Source organism: Festucalex cinctus, chromosome 17 (genome assembly GCF_051991245.1).
Source record: "Festucalex cinctus isolate MCC-2025b chromosome 17, RoL_Fcin_1.0, whole genome shotgun sequence".
NCBI lineage: Eukaryota > Metazoa > Chordata > Actinopteri > Syngnathiformes > Syngnathidae > Festucalex > Festucalex cinctus.
The window spans coordinates 8,036,863-8,055,596 of NC_135427.1; the positions used below are offsets into that span (position 1 = coordinate 8,036,863).

The following is an 18,734-nucleotide window of genomic DNA, read 5'->3' on the forward strand; positions in this document are numbered from 1 at the left end:
CATGGGTTGAGGTCGGCCCCGCCGGCAGCCAGTTTGGCATCCTGGCGTGCCTCTTCGTGGAGCTCTTTCAGAGCTGGCAGATCCTGGAGAGGCCGTGGCGGGCGTTTGGAAAGCTCTTTGCCATCTCCGTCTTCTTCTTCTCCTTCGGTTTGCTGCCTTGGATCGACAACTTCGCCCACGTCTGCGGTTTCGTCTCAGGATTCTTCTTATCGTTCGCTTTCTTGCCGTACATCAGGTGGGCGCGGCTGAAAGATTAGATCTCCACATTCTGATCTAAAACACCCGCCCCGCCTTCTGATTAAAAATCTACAATTCTCCGCTGTTTCAGCTTCGGGCGCTCGGACATGTACCGCAAGAGGGTCCAGATCTGTGTTTTCCTGCTGGTTTTCGCAGCTCTGCTCTCGTCCCTGGCCGTCCTCTTCTACGTTTACCCCGTCAAGTGCGACTGGTGCGAGTACCTCACCTGCATCCCCATCACGGACAAGTTCTGCGAGAAATATGACCTGAACGCAAACCTCCTTTGACCCACGCTGGCTGCTTTGAATCCACCGTGCGTCTGCGTGGACACGGGTTTTGCACTCCAGCGTTTTGAAATGAAGACATTTTGTCAGAAAATAAGCCTTTTTTTTGCCTGCCTGTCCAAACATTCAAACCAAAGGCCTTGAAGCACTTCATTAAAATGTTATGACTGATTTGGCCAGTGGCTCAAATTTTCTGTTTTTGAATTTGTTTTTGCACACTTCTTAACTCAGATGAATGAAAACTGTTCTACTTTAATATCCTGTATAGGCAAAATATGTGCTCTTAATAAATTTCATTTTGATAATATTTTTCTCAATGCACGTATACAAAAAAAATCCAACATCCTAACACAAAAACAAATGTTTTGAATTCAACAAAATAACCACATACTGTACATCATTCAAGGGCAGCACAAAAATGCAAACCAATATAAGTAAATAATTAAAGGGATACGTGACACATTGAGCCATTTTCAGTAGTAAAAAGTTAATATTTTGTCCAGAATTAATTCGATAACTTCATTATTTTTCATGTACAACTAATACCTTACAAAATAAATTTTTCCACTTGCTATCGCCTGATGATGACATCACCTGTGCTGAAAATAGGTCATATTTTAGATCATGCAAAATAACCACTGTGAAGGGTGTCGAATCCCAACCATTCGGTGGTCCTCTTTAGCAGAAAAACATGTTTATAAAATCCCCCTGACCAATTGTTATTTTTCAAAAATATCTCACTTAAAAAAGAAAAAAAAAATACATAAAATAAGCAGGTGCCACTCAGTGTTGGTGTCCCATTCCTGCTTTAATTTATTCATACAATAAGTGTGAATGAAATTTTATTTAAAAAAAATAATCGAGTACAGGAAGTAATTGCTGTAATGCAAGAGGTCAGATTCTGTATTGTTTGTTTAATTGTCAATTTGTGGCCAATAACTTGAGCTGTAATAACTGCAATCCTTCAACCATCTTCTCATGTAAACTAATGAAAGTACAGTAATGCCGTTTTCACTTTGCGATTCAAGGTGAAATAAACACGCTCATTTCCCTGCGCTCATCAAATATTGGCAGCAGAACCCCTGACTCACGATATGAATGCTGTGTGAATATTTGATAAAGTCGCTGGCATGTGAACGTGCGCTCATTAACGTCAGGCCACGAGAGCCTCGTGCGGTATCAGAGGCCGTCGGTGCGTCTCACACCCATTGGTTGCCCCGTGCAGCTTCTGCAGATAGCAGCGGCTCCAAAACGTTATCTGCAAAAACTTGCTCAGCAAAAAAAATAAAAAAATAAATAAAAAAGTTGCTGAGCAATATTTTTCTGCTTTACATCTGCAGTTAGGCCCAAAAGTATTTGGACAGTGACACCATTTTTATGATTTGGGCCCTGCATGCAAAAAATACAAAAATAAATAAACAGACTTAAATGGAAAACGACTACAATGGAATTGAAGTGCAGACTTTAAGCTTTAATTCAAAAGGTTGAACAAAAATATATGAATAAGAATGTAGGAATTCTAGCTATTTTTATGCAAATGCTCCTTATTCCAAGTAATTGGACACATAAACCTCACAAAAAGTAAAATGATACTTTTCAATATTTTGTTGAGAATCTTTTGCAGGCAATGACTGCCTGAAGTCTGGAACCAACATCACCAAATGCTTTGCCTCCGTTTGAGATGCCTTTATGGTAGACTTACATACTTCTTGGAGCGTATTCTGCACTTGAGTGGATGTTGTGAAAGCGTTTTTTTCTTCACCTTGGAAAGGACTCTGTGATCATCCGCCACTGTTGTCTTCCACGCACAAGCTCACCAGTATATTTAGTTTTTTTTTTCACAATGTACCAAACTGTTGGTTTGGCCACTCTTAACATTTCTGCTCTCTCTTTGATGGCTTTGTCCTTTTTTTTGTCAGCCTCAGGATGGGCTGTTTCACTCCTATTGAGAGCTCCTTTGACAGGTTAATGAGGGAAGGGCCCATGTTTTTATTTTTTTGCAGCCTTCTGAATCAATTGTCCAATTACTTTTGGTCCCCTGGAAATAAATAAATAAATAAATAAATAAATAAATAAAGAGAGCTACCTTTTAAAGAGCTGTGATTCCTAAACTCTTGCTCCAATTTGGACGTCAATACTCTCAAATTAAAGCAGAGAGTCTGCACTTTAATTCTATATTGATTAAATGATTGCATCCTGTTTTTGTCAACAGCTAAAATAACAAAACTTGTGTCACTGTCCAAATACTTTTGGGCCTAACTGTATTTGGTTGTAGGAAGATTGAAAGTGAATGTTGAATGAGTGTTGTTGAATGTTCACAAAGCCCAACAAATGTATGCATGACAGGAGCTATAGTTTTAAAGAAAGGTTACTAACTATTTTTTTTATTTTTTTTATTTTATTTTATTTTTTTTAAGCTGGCTACAGCATCTGAACGCTGATGCGAATTGATTCGGGAATTTAGCAAAACAGCAAATGCATTTCTCGAAAGAGGCCTCTGGCCACCACGCAGCTCCACCCCTGGAATAGCATCCACAGATATTGCACACATACAATCAACATTGATCATCCACCTTGTGATGGCAAGCTTACAATTGTTACATATTTAAATAACATTGCACAATGAGCCACATGCTGCTTCATTGGGTGCAGAAACGATCCGATCACTTCCGACCAGTGAACTGGCGATGACACCCAATATGAAAACTCCACGCCAGCTGCCATTTTGTTTCATATTCACATAATTCACAATATAAAGACACATGAAAGTGATGCACATCAGGCAGAAGATAGCGCAGATGCATGCAGCCCCCACCCATATGTTGTTCTCCGATAACATAGACCAAGAAAAACACCCCGGACTACTGTGCACCCATTCACCACTATTCCTACTTACTTTACTTCAGAAAGAAGAAATAATCCAACCTCTTTATGATATCTTTTTACTTTGTGTCGTGATTAAACGGTTAATTAACACCAATTTTTGCATCTCACTTTGACAGACAGTTGTGGACCACTTTTATTTATTTTTATTTTTTTACTCATGTGCAAGTGCTCGCAATGCTGTCCAAGAAAGAGAAAGAGCTACTTGAAGATGTTTGGACCAAACTGACTCCTGCGGCTGAATACATTGGAGCTGATGCGCTTCTTCGGTAGGTGCAAGCACAAAAATTGTGTCGTACTATATTACATGTATATAAGGACAATGTTGATGATGTCACATTTGTGTAATTTTGATCATTGTTTTGGTGTATTTGAAATGGTGACAAAAAAGACTCACCTCAAAAATTGAGCACTAGATGTTAACTCAAATAATTATAGAGCACACGCTTGTTAACTAGTTCAGTTTTGCCTCAATAGTAACATTTAGTTGTACTATGAGTATGCCAAAGTTGTCTAGTGAATACAAAGCATAAGATTACTATATCACAATACTGAATAAATGCTAAATGGATTCATAGAAAGCCACTTAAGCATTTATTTGAAATCCTTGATAAAGGGGCTACTAGATGGGCAGTGAGGTTTTAATAAGACCTGTTCTTCTGCTATTGTGCCCTCGTCATGCTTCTAGTACACCGAATTGTCCTAGTGAGAACAAAGAACATACCAGTACACAAAATTAAGCTCTAACAGCTATTAACGTGACCTTAAGAACGTTGGTGGACTAGCATGGACAACTGTCATGTCGTGCTAGCACTAGCGTCAATGCTAACCCTGCGATTGTTGTGCGGAGTACTTTTACAATCACTGAGATCATTGAGAACATTTGTATTGGTTAGCATCTTTAGCATTTCAAGGAACTTGCAGTGTTGCCAACATCCCAGAAAGGAAAGTAGCTATTGGCTGTCCTAAAAGTCGCTAGCAGTTGCTAAATGATGTCATAGCCTAGTTTGCATAATGTCAATTTCCATGTCATAGTAAATGGCCATCAATTAAATGAACGCAATCATCCCACTCCGAAACAGCTATGGAAGTCGGGGTGGACGCTTATCACACTCATAAACCGTTTTGACTGTGCTTATGCCGTTCAAAACGTACACTGCAAAGTCGTTTGGATGTCTTGGTAAAGCTTTTCAAGCGTATTGGTAACATGCAGACCAAGTGCTAAACATATTTTTCCCCATATAGACAATTTTTTTTTCCAAGGATTAAAAAAATTTTGGGGGGTGTGTTATTACTTTCATATAGATGCTAAATTAAGTTAAAAGTGTTCATTTGAATATAGCATATAAAATATGCATACATTTAGGTATGATGCCGATTCACAACAACGGTCAACTAAGCTAAAACATCTGAACATGCTTTTTTGAGTCATCCGTTTTCAATACTTGTGAAATTTAAAAAAAAGCCATTATTGTTTTTGTTTAAGCACAGATGTACATTACACTTGGCACATTTGAAAACAGACTGCCCCTTTACGGTTTGAGATTTTGCAACGTTGCCGTGCAGGTTCCAACACTGGCCAGTGGCCCACAGTTTTACAGTCCTCCAAGGCATCTGTGTTCTATTTCTTTTACCTGTAGTAGCTCTTGCAGGTGCAGCACTGGTGGTTGGAGGTGGCCCATCAGCATCTTCCTCGCTGCTGCTGCTCTCATCACCTGGTGCAGAAAACAAATCACTTTAGAAAAGACCAAACATTTTTATCTTTTCAGTAGATGTCAAACAAGCTCAAACTTGACACAAACTCACCTTCAGCTGGTTTATTAGGCGTGTACTCCTCATCACTGCAATCACTATCACTGACAGCACTCTCATCACTCTCTACAGGAGGAACTTGCTTAGCGTAAAAAGCGTTCATTTTTAGTTCTGCAGAAAAATAAGGAACAGAAATTATGGTTATAATTTCAAAATAGATTGTGTGGAAAACCATCAAGATACAGTTGCTTCTGTTGGATAGTTGCTGTGTTCATTTTTCATTACATAGAAAAGTAAAAACAACAGAAATTACAATGTTTATGCAACACATTGTTTGTAATGTCTACATAAGATAACAGATGTGGCATTGTGTAAATAAAACGTGTCTCAGTGTGGAATGACCAAGATACACATCTGCGCAATTTGCAAACAGAGGATGTGCTCATATTTTGTTCTACAGAAAAATAACACACAGTTAATGACATTCTTTATGCAACACGTTATTTTTATAATGTCTAAGGATGGTAAAGAGTGTGACGGTTTGTACATAAAACGCGTGCGAGTGCCGGAAACCGTCGAGATAAAACGTATTTACGTGCATTGCAGCATACTAGCAACAAGCCGAAATCGTAAAAGAGCTTCAAAAATGCTCGTCATAGAAATTCTATCTCCCCGTGTGAGCGACACAAGTACACAATAAGACGGCACGTATATTTTATTTCAGCACAACTTACCTCAAATCCGACGAATTTCTGAAGTCGTGGAGCAGACGTGTGACGTGGCTCACGATTTGAAGTCCGCGGTCCAGGAAAAGGATGTAGTGTCATCTCCAGTCGGACACTACTGAAACTAATGCTCATCAAAGGTTCCTAGCCATGTGTTTCTAATAAATGAACCGGCTGGAAACAAAGACAGATGCTATTTTGGGCGCGTTTTGACCGGAACCGCTTTGACGCATTTCCGTCACTACTGCCACCAAAGGGCCCCTAATGCCATAATACCACAGTCAATACCCTGTGATATTATGGGATTGTGTGTCATTTTAGAAAAAGTCATACAAATTTAGAGTAAAAGGATGAATACATTATTTTTATGATTGATTTGTGTGTCTAATGTGATTTACAGAATGTTTACGACCTTTCCCGGCAGCAAGACGTACTTTTCACACCTGGACATCAGTCCAGGCTCCGATCACCTCTTCACCCACGGGAAGAAGATCGTTCAAGCCATAGCTGAGGGGGCCCAAAATATCAGCCAGCTGAATGAAACTCTGGCACCTCTGCAGACTTTGCACGCCTACCTGCTGCGGATAGACCCGTCCAACTTCAAGGTGTCCGTACCAGTTTGTACTGAGAGTAGACTAGACTAATTAATATTACATTTTTGAAATATGAGTTTTGAAGCAAAATCCAGCCGTTTTCATCAATATCAGGGGGCGGCCATTTTGCCACCTGCTGTCGACTGAAGATGACATCACAGTTGCTCGGGGTTCAGGCAACAACCAATCAGAGCTCACCTGTTTTCCGAAGCTGTGCTGTGATTGGTTGTTGCCTGAGACCTGAGCAACTGTGATGTCATCTTCAGTCGACAGCAAGTGGCAAAATGGCTGCCCCCTGAGATGGATAAAAACAACTGAATTTTGCTGCTTATCTCATATTCTACTAACGCAATATTAACCAGAATGCTATATTTAGACTAGTGGGGCGGCATAGAATGTGTCAAAAAAACAACAACAATTTTTGGGTTGACTTCCAAGCTTTGTGCCATAAGGAATGCTAACAGTTGCAATGAACTGATGAATTTTTACATTCTTCTACTTCCTTTTTTCTCGTTTTGCCCTGCAGCATTTCTCCCACTGTATGCTCATCGCCTTGGCCGTTCACATGGGCGAAGACTTCACAGAGGTTTTACACGCCGCAATGGACAAGTACCTGTCAGCTTTCGCAGCAGTGCTAGCCGAGAAATACAGATGAGACTCCGCCAACGTACGCAGGATGCAAACTGAATTGAATGTACAGTATTTATGGATGTATTTGTTATAATAAAATATGTGGAAAATGACACGATGTACTGTATGTACTTTAAATCGTGATTCAGGATGGCCGGTCGTAATGTGTACACATTGAAATCCCTTGCGCGCAAATTGTGCCATGCAAATAAAGTTGCCTTCAGTCCATTCACCATTTTGTGATGCCAGTCCTGCGATTCTTCCGACACATCTTGTATAAGTACGTACTAGGTTGTTTCGGGTGGCACACTTAGTTACGGCCTTGGAACATTGATAAATATTGTATGGCAGTTGGAGCTTTAACTTTACCTGTGGTCAGAGTAATGTTGCAATTTTCACATAACACCAAGAACCACCAGAAATACTGATCGAGATGGCGACAAGAGTTTTTGAGAGGGTCGTGTGGATGTTACAAGACAACTTTAGAGCATAATTTTTACCTTTTTAAACTAATATATCTTTTATCAAGCAAAAAAAAAGTGTCACTTTTACAAGGAAAGAAGCTAATTGAATACATTATCTGGCTGTAGTCACCCAAAGTCAGCCAGCTCACCGGTGATCCAAAACAGAAGAAATGCAATGAAAAATGAACGGCTGAGAAAAAAATTGCTCATGGACATGAACCTTATTGCATGTAGGCAATAGATAAACAAATGAGCTCACATTGAAAAAAAACAACAACAATTGCACCAATTTGTTTTTGTGGGCTTTTATTTCTTTTTGAGAAGACAAACATATGAAAGCACATGTCGAATCCCCATTTCGAGTGTCTGGATTTACTGGTATTGCCTTCCCAGAGCGGACACCACCACGGCCAAGAACTTCTGCCAGGCGGCCTGAATGTCTGGGTTGAAGCTACTTCCCATTTTGGCGGCGATGACAATGGTCAAGCAGTCAGCCAGCAACTAGACGGGGAACAAATAAAAAAAATTGAGATGGGCGACTGTGCTATTTATGTACTTACTTTAACAAACTTAAAATGGATGCAGATGTTTTTTTTACCTTGAAGTTATCGGGATCCACGTGCAGCTTCTCAGAGTGCAACACGCTCAACTCGGCGTAGGTTGCCTTGATGTTGTCCATGTTCTTCAGAGCCCGGTCCAGACCGTGCAGGATCTTGACGCCGTGGGCTGCGATATTGGGGTTGTTCTTGATGGCCTCGGCGTTGTAGAGGTTGCCGAAGGAGCCAAAGTACCTCTGGGTCCAGGGGTAGACGATCAGACACCTGTAAGATCGACAAAAGGTGGTCACATTTAAGAGGATTTGCGTGGAATTGAGTTGAAGTTAATACCTGATCAGAGCCTTGGGGCCGTCATCCTCGTAGATCAGGCCGCCCATGATGCCGCTGATGGCAGCACGCTCTTGGTCAGTCCACACAACCATGTTGTCGCTTGTTTTGTTTGCTTCAGGCTTGGGAGAAAAAGCTGAATGGAGTTGGCGAGTGACGAGGCGCTTCTATTTAAACGTCTCCTTGGACTCTCCGCCCATATAAAAAAGCCGCTATGATAGGCTGAAGATGGAAAGCCTCAGATAGGCCACAGATGCTTCTAGAACTTTCTGCATGCTTCAAACTTTGATACTATCATGCATATTAAAAAAGTAAAGCTAAAACAAAAATAGAAACAAGCTATTTTAAAGTTTTCTTGAAGTCATGTAAACACTTTTGACTGGGCTATGTCATTCAAACGTACTGCAAAGTCGTTCGAAATTCTTGGTAAAGTTGTTTGATAAAATTGTTCGAATAAGTTGGCAAAGTCATTCAAACGTATTGCCGGCAAAATGCTAAACATATTTCCCAGAATGCCACGGGGGTAATGCCACGATTGGGCATGCAGAAGTCTGTTTCATTACCAATACATTCGAATGACGTTACCAATAGGTAAAAACAACGTCATCAATTTGTTCAAATGACTATCAATACGTTCAAACTTTGCAATACTTTTCAACAACAAAGCCTAGTAAAAACGATTTACTCCACAATGCTGCAAAGTCAAATGATGTTGTTCACATCTATTTCATGTTGTATTGCTATTCTATGTTTGATCGGTGATCCCGCCGGCCGTTCACATGGGCGAAGACTTTAGAGGTTTTACACGCCGAAATGGACAAGCAACTGTCAGCTTTTGCAGCAGTGCTAGCCGAGAAAAACATTTCACAGTGGTTACGTCACTGAAAAAAAGGTTGAGAAACACTGATCTAGGACTTTTAGTACATGGATGACATGAAGAAGGTCCTGGCAATAGAGCTTTTGAGGTTCCTGAATAATCATTCCAGGAGTATATTAATTATGGCAGAGAGGATCTAGAAAGTGAATTAGACATACGTTTTTTTTGTTTTGTTTATTTATTAGTGGATTTGTACTTAGTGGATTTGTTTTGTGACGCCAGTCCTGGAATTTTTCTGACACACTTTTGCGAGTACGACGTCGTTTTGATTGGTACACTTTGTGACATTGATAAATGTGAAAATTGGAGAAAAAGACTAAATGTACTTTATCTTGACCCTGGGTGAGAGTAATGCTACAAGTTACACATAACACCAAGAAGGTTAAGAACCACTGATTGAGATGTTAGAAAGGTTTTTTTGAGAGGTTCGTGTGGATGTTGAGACAACTTCAGAGCATAATTATTACTTTTTAAACTACTCTATTTTTTTCAAAAAAAAAAAAAAGTGTCACTTACAAGCAAAGAAGCTAAGTGAATACTTTATCTGAGTGTAATCAGCCAGCTCAACCAGTGACCCAAAACAGAATAAATGCTATGGAAAAAATATTCTATAGTTTTGCACAATTGCTCATGTACATGTACCTTAATACATATATATATATATAAACAAGATGGGAGTGTGTAAAAATCTGCTCACATTGGGGGAAAAAAAAACAAAAAAACAATTGCACCAATTTGCTTTTGTGGGCTTTTATTTCTTTTTGAGAAGACAAACATATGAAAGCACATGTCGAATCCCCATTTCGAGTGTCTGGATTTACTGGTATTGCCTTCCCAGAGCGGACACCACCACGGCCAAGAACTTCTGCCAGGCGGCCTGAATGTCTGGGTTGAAGCTACTTCCCATTTTGGCGGCGATGACGATGGTCAAGCAGTCAGCCAGCAACTAGACGGGGCACAAATAAACACATTGAGATGGGCGACTGTGCTATTTATGTACTTATTTTGACAAACTTAAAATTCATGCAGATGTTTGTTTACCTTGAAGTTATCGGGATCCACGTGCAGCTTCTCAGAGTGCAACACGCTCAACTCAGCATAAGTTTCCTTGATGTTGTCCATGTTCTTCAGAGCCCGGTCCAGACCGTGCAGGATCTTGACGCCGTGGGCTGCGATATTGGGGTTGTTCTTGATGGCCTCGGCGTTGTAGAGGTTGCCGAAGGAGCCAAAATACCTCTGGGTCCAGGGGTAGACGATCAGACACCTGTAAAACCGACAAAAGGTGGTTTACTTGAGGAGGATTTTTCACGGAATTTAGTTTAACTGGAAAAAACCGGGGTCCTCGCCGTACCTGATCAGAGCCTTGGGGCCGTCATCCTCGTAGATCAGGCCGCCCATGATGCCGCTGATGGCAGCACGCTCTTGTTCAGTCCACACAACCATGTTGTCGCTTGTTTTGTTTGCTTCAGGCTTGGAGAAAAAGCTGAATGGAGTTGGAGAGTGACGAGGCGCTTCTATTTAAACGTCTCCTCGGCCTCCCCGCCCTTAAGGAGAAGCCGCTATGATAGGCTGCAGATGGAAAGCCTCAGATAGGCCACAGATGCTTCTAGAACTTTCTGGATGTTTCCAAAGCAGACTTTTATTTATATTTATATATGATATTTACAATAATTAAATAGTATTCAGAGATTAAACAAATATTTTTTCTGATTAAGAATGCAAATAAATAACTAAATGCAACATCTAAATCAAGATCATATATAATTTTTACATAATTAATTTATCAACATGAACAATGATAATAAAGCATTAGAAATATAAGTTTGCAGGAATTCCCAAATCTGTTTCTATATGCACAGTATGTGTTGGTAGAATGAATTTGTTGAGCACATACACTCTCAATTTTTGATCAATTACAACAGAAAATAGAAATCCACATAATAATAATAATAACTAGAAAAAAAAAATTTCCCGTGGAAATTTTGGATGTGACTGCTGACTCTTGCAAGGCGGAAAGCCGAACGCACTCTGGGTCACTTCCTACATGTTAACTTTGCAGGAGGATTAGCATGCTAAGCTAACATTAGCATTAGCGTGCTAACTTAGCATGATCATTAGCATGCTAAGCTAACATTAGCATTAGCATGCTAACTTAGCATTAGCATGCTAACTTAGCATTAGCATTAACATGCTAACTTAGCATTAGCATGCTAACGTAGCATTAGCATGCTAAACTTAGCATTAGAAAAAAAAAATAAAAAATAAAAATAATAAAAAAAAAAAAAAAATTAAAAAAAAAAAAAAAATTAAAAAAAAAAAAAAAATTAAAAAAAAAAAATAAAAAAAAAATAAAAAAATAAAAAATAAAAAAAAAACTTAGCATTAGCATGCTAACGTAACATTAGCATGCTCAGCTAACATTAGCATGCTAACTTACTACTAGCATGCTCACTTCCTGGTGAAATCAGGTCACTTCCTGTTGAAGTCGGGTCACTTCCTGTTGATATTAGGTCACTTCCTGTTGAAATCGGGTCACTTCCTGTAGATTTTAGGTCAGTTCTGGGTCACTTCCTGTTGAAATTAGGTCACTTCCTGTTCAAATTAAGTCACTTCCTGTTGATATCAGGTCATTTTAGGTCATTTCCTACTGAAATTAAGTCACTTCCTGTTGAATTTAGGTCTGTCTGGGTCACTTCCTGTTGAAATTAGGTCAATCCCTGTCATACCTAATCAATTGGCCAAGATGGCCGCCACTCAGGGGCCGAGAATCCTGGGTGCACCTCAACAATTGGACAAGATGGCCGCCACTCTGTGTGTGTGCAGTGGTGCTGAAGTCCCTGGCCTAGCTAATCAATTGACCAAAATGGCCGCCGCTCCATGTGGGCAGAGGCCGAGAATCCTGGGTGCACCTCAACAATTGGCCAAGATGGCCGCCACTCTGTGTGGGCAGTAGTGTGAGAATCCCTGGCCAAGATGGCCGCCACTCTGTATGGGCAGTAGTGTGAGAATCCCTGGCCAAGATGGCCGCCGCTCTGTATGGACAGTAGTGTGAGAATCCCTGGCCAAGATGGCCGCCGCTCTGTATTGACAGTAGTGTGAGAATCCCTGTCCAAGATGGCCCCCGCTCTGTATGGGCAGTAGTGTGAGAATCCCTGGCCAAGATGGCCGCCGCTCTGTATGGACAGTAGTGTGAGAATCCCTGGCCAAGATGGCCGCCGCTCTGTATGGACAGTAATGTGAGAATCCCTGGCCAAGATGGCCGCCACTGTGTGTGGGCGGTGGTGGGGAAATTCCAGGCGTGGATGACAACAAGCAGCTCTGATTGGCTGAGGCAGTTGCTGTGCAGAAGTGAGAGAGTGGGCAGAATAGCTCAAAAAGCACCATTTAAATAGCAGTTCATTACATTACATTTCATAAACAAAAATATTATATTGTGCTTTGATTTTTTTTTATTAAGCGAAAATAGGGAATGATCTGAAGAGTTTAAAATTCGAATGGTTTTAATTGATCAAGAAATGTGGAAGTTAAGCCATAATCACTAAACTGAAAATGGGTTACTGTCACTTTAACAAATATGCGCATTCACGCACACACATTTCCTAAGTACCAGGTGGGCGAACATTTAGCTTCAATTGAGTTCTATGAGAAAGCGCACACCTCGAACAAAAGGCTCTCACGACTCAACGGTTTAAGATACAGATTTCAGAAATGCCCCGTTAGAACGGCAAGGCTTTGGGGAACGCAAGCATGTTCTCATTTTTTAAATCGGATAAAAAATGACCAAATTAGAGCAGGTTGAAAACGTGTGACTTTTAAAAAAAATGACAAAAAAAGGCGGCGAAAATAACATGGGGCTCAATGGGCGAAAAAGTGCGACTTCCCCTCGCTTCAAGTCAAATAAAAGGTACTAAATGACACCTTTGCCGCACAAAAGTGGGTTTGTCAGAAAGAAGACCCTTGTGACTACAAAATATCCAAATTTGATGTTTACTGAGCAAATATTGTGGCCACGGTGACGAGTTGAAGTGAAATTTTTGGAAAGAATTTTTTTTGTCTCTCCACTCTAGCGCTGATTGCTCCACTCTAGCAAACGCAATACACACTAATGGAAAGAGCCTCTTTTTCTTCATTTCACACCCTGTCTTTGAACCCGCACAGGAGGGAGCGCTTACATTTCTTAAAAAAAATTTCAACACAGAGCTAAAGATGGGAAAAATTGCAACAAAATGAGCTAAAAATCGTCTCGGTCGGTCAATGTATGTGCGCGCAGCGTGGCTTCGAAAAAGGTGTTAAATTTGTGGAGGTTTTTTCCCCTTCTCCATTCATTCCTATGGGACTTTTTGGGGGTTTTTTTGGGGAATTGCGTCGCCATGGTAACTCGAAATTCCGAAAAAAAATGGTACCCCGCCGAGTCAAATCGAGACGCATCTTTTGATACCTCACTTGTGCCGGTACGTTCTACGGTACGACCCGCATTTCGTCTGAAAAAATGTGAAGAATAAGACATAATAATAATAATAATAAACGCTTTTCCTGGATGGATACTAATATGTGACTGCTTCGCAGCAGTCACATAATTACTATAATAATGCATCATATTTATATAGCGCTTTTTTTGAACACCTATGATGCTTCAGAGTGGACACACAGAAGAAGGAAGGTTGCTCTAGTGTGGCATTTTCTTAAAATGAGGAACTTCTGATTGACATATTGTCAAATTATGGTTTTAATTGTTGTGTTTTGTCAATGGCAACATTTGAAAAAGACCCGCCATCACAACCGTTGTAATAAACATTCAGATTTTCCGTGCTATTCTTCATTTGACTGCAACATTTAGCATCTTTTTATTATTTACGATAATAGTATTGAACAGATTATTCAAATTAATACACACAGTATTTTTAAATAACAATTACACCTGTGGCCTAATTAACTGAGCGTTTCCAAATATGTCTTTGGGCTTTTCATGTTTTTAGCGTTATCTCGAAAACCCACGCCGGCGTTATCTTCAGGGGCGCCCCCCTCCTCCGCCCATTAATCCACTGCAAAAATTCACGTTTTTGTTACTAAGATACCACAATCTTGTTCACAGGTTCGGTTTTTGCCAACTCAAAAAGTAAATATATTGTAAAGTACAAAATAAAAACATTTTGTCGATAGATCCATGTGAAGAGGAAATATATACAGAAACAAGATAAGGCAGCCACATTTAATAAAACTATGCAGTAAAAATGAAAACAAGTACTTATGAATTAGTATAGAACGACAACTTACACATTTCTAAATATAAAGAGAATACGCCACAATGAATATTATGCTGCATAACTGCCATTTGATGTCACAAGTGTACATGGATCAACAATACTTAGTTGTTGTATATAACGATATGCCAAACGTAATAATACGTTATCACGGTATAATTCTCATGGTACGATAAATATCACAATATTGTGGCAATATAAAGAGATCATGATACTGTATACAAACTCACAATATTGTGTTAAAAAAAAAAAAAAAAAAAAAAAATGATTATCAAGCTATAATTTAGAAGGTTAAGATCGTAGTGGCTTCTTCATTAATGTGTAACACAGAAACAAAATACTCAGAAATCTCCAGAAACATTTTGTTGCCAATTAAATGAAAATACGACACTAAAACTGACATTGAGATCTTTGTGTAATGCTGCGACATAAAAACCTCAAACAAACTGCCAAAACAACAAAAGAGTTTATGAGGGGCAAGATGCGGAAGCTTTTAGAAGGGCTGAGACTGTCTGGACTTATTATATAGCATTCAATTTATTGTAGGGATGAAATGGCTGAAAAATCACTCCCTGAAAAAAATGGCATTTGTACAGTTAATTTTTGTTCACCAGTGTCGCACAGATGCTGTTGTGTCTACAGTGTGCCTAATAACTATCAGTATTATGTCCAATCAACGTATTTTCCACTAAATGTTCTTTGTCAAAATGTGATTAGGGAAAGTGTTGGCACTCGTACTGATAACTGATACAAGTATCTGCCGCCCTCTTGTGGCTGTTTTACGCTCAGACAATTTTAATGAAGAATGCCAGATTGGGGTTTAATATAGTCATAAAAGAACACAAAATTAATGAATCTTTTTTTTGTGACAAGAAAGTGGCCGTTCCAATTACTCAATCACAGAAAAAAAAAACAAAGTTATAGAAATAACTTGGAGCTCGGGAGAGCCATGAAATTATGTTCATTACAAGTGTATGTCAACTTTTGATTTGGTATTTGGTTAAATCTCTCAAAAACCTTATGCGAAAAAAAGTATTGTTTTTTTTAAATCAATGTCAGTCATGGACACTGAGTCATCTTTGCTTCAAAATTTACTGTTGAGTAGTGATTTAATTGCACAAATGTTTCAAACATACACATCAATATGAAAAACAAATATATACACAACATTACGGCTTTTGTTATAGCACATTACAATATTCTATAAGGACCAGTATACAACAAAAATGAAACAGAACACACACACAAAAAACACTAGGGCTTTTCATATAACATGTATTTGTCCATTATACTGTTGTAGTGCCGTGTTTCATATAACGAGCTTGGAGTCAGATTAGTCATATCATTTATTTAGCAAAACGTAAATAGGTTTTCCCCTTCATTTACATACTGAGCGGCTTTAACATGGACAGTGAACCACATAGGTCACAAAAAGTACGTGTGGCAAACAAAACCGTCAAATCTTCACAGCGCTCCAATAAAATCAAATGCAATATCAAATCACAGCACTGCAAACAACACCCGATATGGCACTCAACACTACAAACTATAAAAGCCTATGCGTGGCCCACCGTGGCCAATTTCGGGCATCTGAGGGAAGTGACCTGACAATAACTCAACTCAACTCGTTTATTTTTTATAAATAATATTAATATTAATAAAATACAAATAAAATAGTTGGCATAGGACAGTTATAATTCTAAAGAGGACAGCAGGTGCAGTGCAGAATAACTATACAGTCATGTACACATTTCAAAACATGTTTAAAAAAGGTTAATACCTGTGCGTCGTAACCACACAGACAGTCCTGTACACGCACTCGGGTAACACCTACGTCGGCATGGCCTCATATAGTCTCGTTGTACAAGAATTATTAGAGTATCACACTCAAAACAAACAAACAAACAAACTTAAAATCACTCACCAACAGTCTCTCTTCATAAGCGCCGACGTGCGAGCCCGACAGTCACTCTGGTGCTCCACTCAATTTGGCGCTTTGAGAATTCCGTGCTGGTTACAGCACCGCCACCTGGCGGTCGGGAGGGACGAAATAGAACCGCACACGCACACCTGCTCTCATTTAACCTTAATTGATGGGCAACAGCGACCCCTTAAGGTGCCACTTGCTACAATACAAACAAGTTTAAAATAGAATTTCTATAAGACAAGAGTGGATATGAAATATTGTTTAATAATGTTCTCAATATCTTGTTTGGAATCTTGGATTCCTTAAAATTATAATTCCCAACCCAAAGAACTTGAAAATTCTACTTCACTTTATTAAAATGTCATCACACCCCCGTCAAAAAACACACAAAAAAAAACAAAATCAGCAGCAATGAAGACGATGTACAGGTTTGTCGAACCAAGACACGAACATTTAAAACACACACACATCATACATTGTCATTAGGAATTTTATTCAAATTAAAAGAAAATTTTTCGGGGGCGGGAAAAAAAAAAAAATCACAACATAAACATCCATGCGAAAAACAGTTTGCAATACCTGAAAACAGCAATTGCAGCCAATACAATAATACATTGTTAAAGCATTGATATATTTACACAATCTAGTAAAACTTAAACCATAACACAAATTCATAAGAAAATTAATCACTCAGGTAGTAGACATTAATTTTAATATTTGTATCCAAAATATAGTTTTTACATCAGAAATTTTTCACCTTAGATTATATTTATAGGAATGATCTCACCAAGTCCTTTAAAAAATAAAATAAAATAAAATGATTGCTAGATAGATAGATAGATAGCACCACAATTTGTTTCAATGTAAACCACCTAAAAAGAGACCCGTTAGTATCCAAGAAAAGAAAGTAGTAATTGTCAAAAGTAAGAGGTCAAGCAACAAAACAATAACTCTCAATGTAAATAGCTCAAGCACATCAACACATCATAATGGGTACCACTGGTCTTCTATGGGGCCATTTGGTATGGGCACACAAAGAGACTTTTTTTTTTTTTCTTTTTAAGTAGACTTTAAGCCGAGCTAATCTGTTTTAATCGTGACAGGCCGATTTATTTATTTTTTTGGCATTTTAGGCATGATCGGTGATCGCCTGTAATGACAATTTGCTCACTCGATCAATGACATCATTGACCAGATCTGCGAAATAGGACATTACAGCAAAAACAACCTCGTTCACTCTGAAGTTGTTCTGTAAAAACTAGATTAATTTCGCGCACCCATAAACTATACGGCTGCCCGAAAGCTAATCTTTTTTTAGCGTTGGGCTTTTGCGCTGACAGGCGCAAGTTCCGCCTTTGCGCCCTCGACCATCCAATTCCAAAGTAATAGCCTTTGTGTGTTTTTTATGATTTTTTTTTTTTTTTTTTTTTTTTTTTTTTATGGTAAATGGATTACTTTTTATATAGCGATATCTACGCCAAACGGTGCCCAAAGCGCTTTACAATGCCTCACATTTTACCCATTCACGCACCAGCTATGCAGGGCGCTGCCAGGTTCACTGGCAGCAAATCGGGGGTTCAGCGTCTTGCTCAAGGACACTTCGACATGGTCACCAGGTGTGAGGATTGTAAAGTTCTGGGTGGGAACTTCCACTGGTTCTTGTATCTTAATGCTCACCATATTATACTAACAGTAATAACCTGACGGCTGCAATTCCTCAGTTGAACCGTTTCCTGGATGCCAGAAAGATCGAGTACACAGCTGCGGAGCCCTCTTCTAATTAGTATGCGGAAGAGGAACCGATCTACTCCAAATCGTCCCTGCACTTATACTGTCTAGGCCGCCCGCCCACATGGGCGAACGGCTCAACTTCCCCCCATGTGAGAATGTGTGGCCTGATGGCTTTAACTGGTTTTTACTGGATACGCATGTCAGAATGCAGACAGATTGAAAGGCGCCAAGACACAACGGCCTAGCTCAAGTCATCTATCGAGTCACGAAGAGCCCAAATCTAACAGGATCGAACCCACAACCTCACAAATGGGAGACGACCACTCCAACACTGAGCCACGTCGCCCAAAACGATTAAAGTATGCGTGTTATTTACTTTTATCTCTTAATATTTTTCATCAATCAGTGTAAGAAACATTCACTTCACCCAATCGGATGCAACGATCAGGAAGACGTGTTGTACGAATGAATACGTAAATACAGAGA

At 39.4% G+C, this 18,734-nt stretch overlaps 4 protein-coding genes and 1 long non-coding RNA gene across 9 annotated transcripts in view; 2 read left to right on the top strand and 3 right to left on the bottom strand.

The window, feature by feature from the left end:
- rhbdf1b (rhomboid 5 homolog 1b (Drosophila)) overlaps positions 1–821 on the top strand; it is a 14,727-nt gene extending 13,906 nt beyond the window's left edge. For all 5 annotated transcript variants that reach the window (XM_077502168.1, XM_077502169.1, XM_077502172.1 and 2 more), the window contains 2 exons: positions 12–235; positions 329–821. In XM_077502168.1, coding sequence (XP_077358294.1) covers positions 12–235; positions 329–524 — 420 coding nt within the window. In that variant the 3' untranslated portion in view covers positions 525–821. The remainder of the gene's footprint in view (positions 1–11; positions 236–328) is intronic.
- The window catches only part of LOC144004723 (uncharacterized), a 23,713-nt gene extending 7,168 nt beyond the window's left edge, over positions 1–16,545 (bottom strand). The window contains exons 1-4 of the long non-coding RNA XR_013279432.1: positions 16,515–16,545; positions 5,891–6,055; positions 5,211–5,327; positions 5,039–5,119 (exon numbers count right to left, since the gene is read on the bottom strand). This is a non-coding gene — a long non-coding RNA (uncharacterized LOC144004723). The remainder of the gene's footprint in view (positions 1–5,038; positions 5,120–5,210; positions 5,328–5,890; positions 6,056–16,514) is intronic.
- On the top strand, positions 3,362–7,217 carry hbae4 (hemoglobin alpha embryonic-4). Its single transcript, XM_077502178.1, has 3 exons — positions 3,362–3,673; positions 6,282–6,486; positions 7,001–7,217. Exons 1-3 carry the CDS (start codon positions 3,582–3,584, stop codon positions 7,127–7,129), a joined length of 426 nt encoding a protein of 141 aa, XP_077358304.1. The 5' UTR covers positions 3,362–3,581; the 3' UTR covers positions 7,130–7,217.
- LOC144004721 (hemoglobin subunit beta-1-like) lies at positions 7,858–8,618 on the bottom strand. Its single transcript, XM_077502177.1, has 3 exons — positions 8,456–8,618; positions 8,167–8,389; positions 7,858–8,069 (listed from the first exon to the last, which is right to left on the bottom strand). The coding sequence occupies exons 1-3, from the start codon at positions 8,545–8,547 to the stop codon at positions 7,941–7,943; spliced, it is 444 nt and encodes a 147-aa protein (XP_077358303.1). The 5' UTR covers positions 8,548–8,618; the 3' UTR covers positions 7,858–7,940.
- LOC144004720 (hemoglobin subunit beta-1-like) lies at positions 10,064–10,847 on the bottom strand. The gene is made up of 3 exons (XM_077502176.1): positions 10,681–10,847; positions 10,371–10,593; positions 10,064–10,275 (listed from the first exon to the last, which is right to left on the bottom strand). Exons 1-3 carry the CDS (start codon positions 10,770–10,772, stop codon positions 10,147–10,149), a joined length of 444 nt encoding a protein of 147 aa, XP_077358302.1. The 5' UTR covers positions 10,773–10,847; the 3' UTR covers positions 10,064–10,146.
- Positions 16,546–18,734: the final 2,189 nt, after the last annotated feature.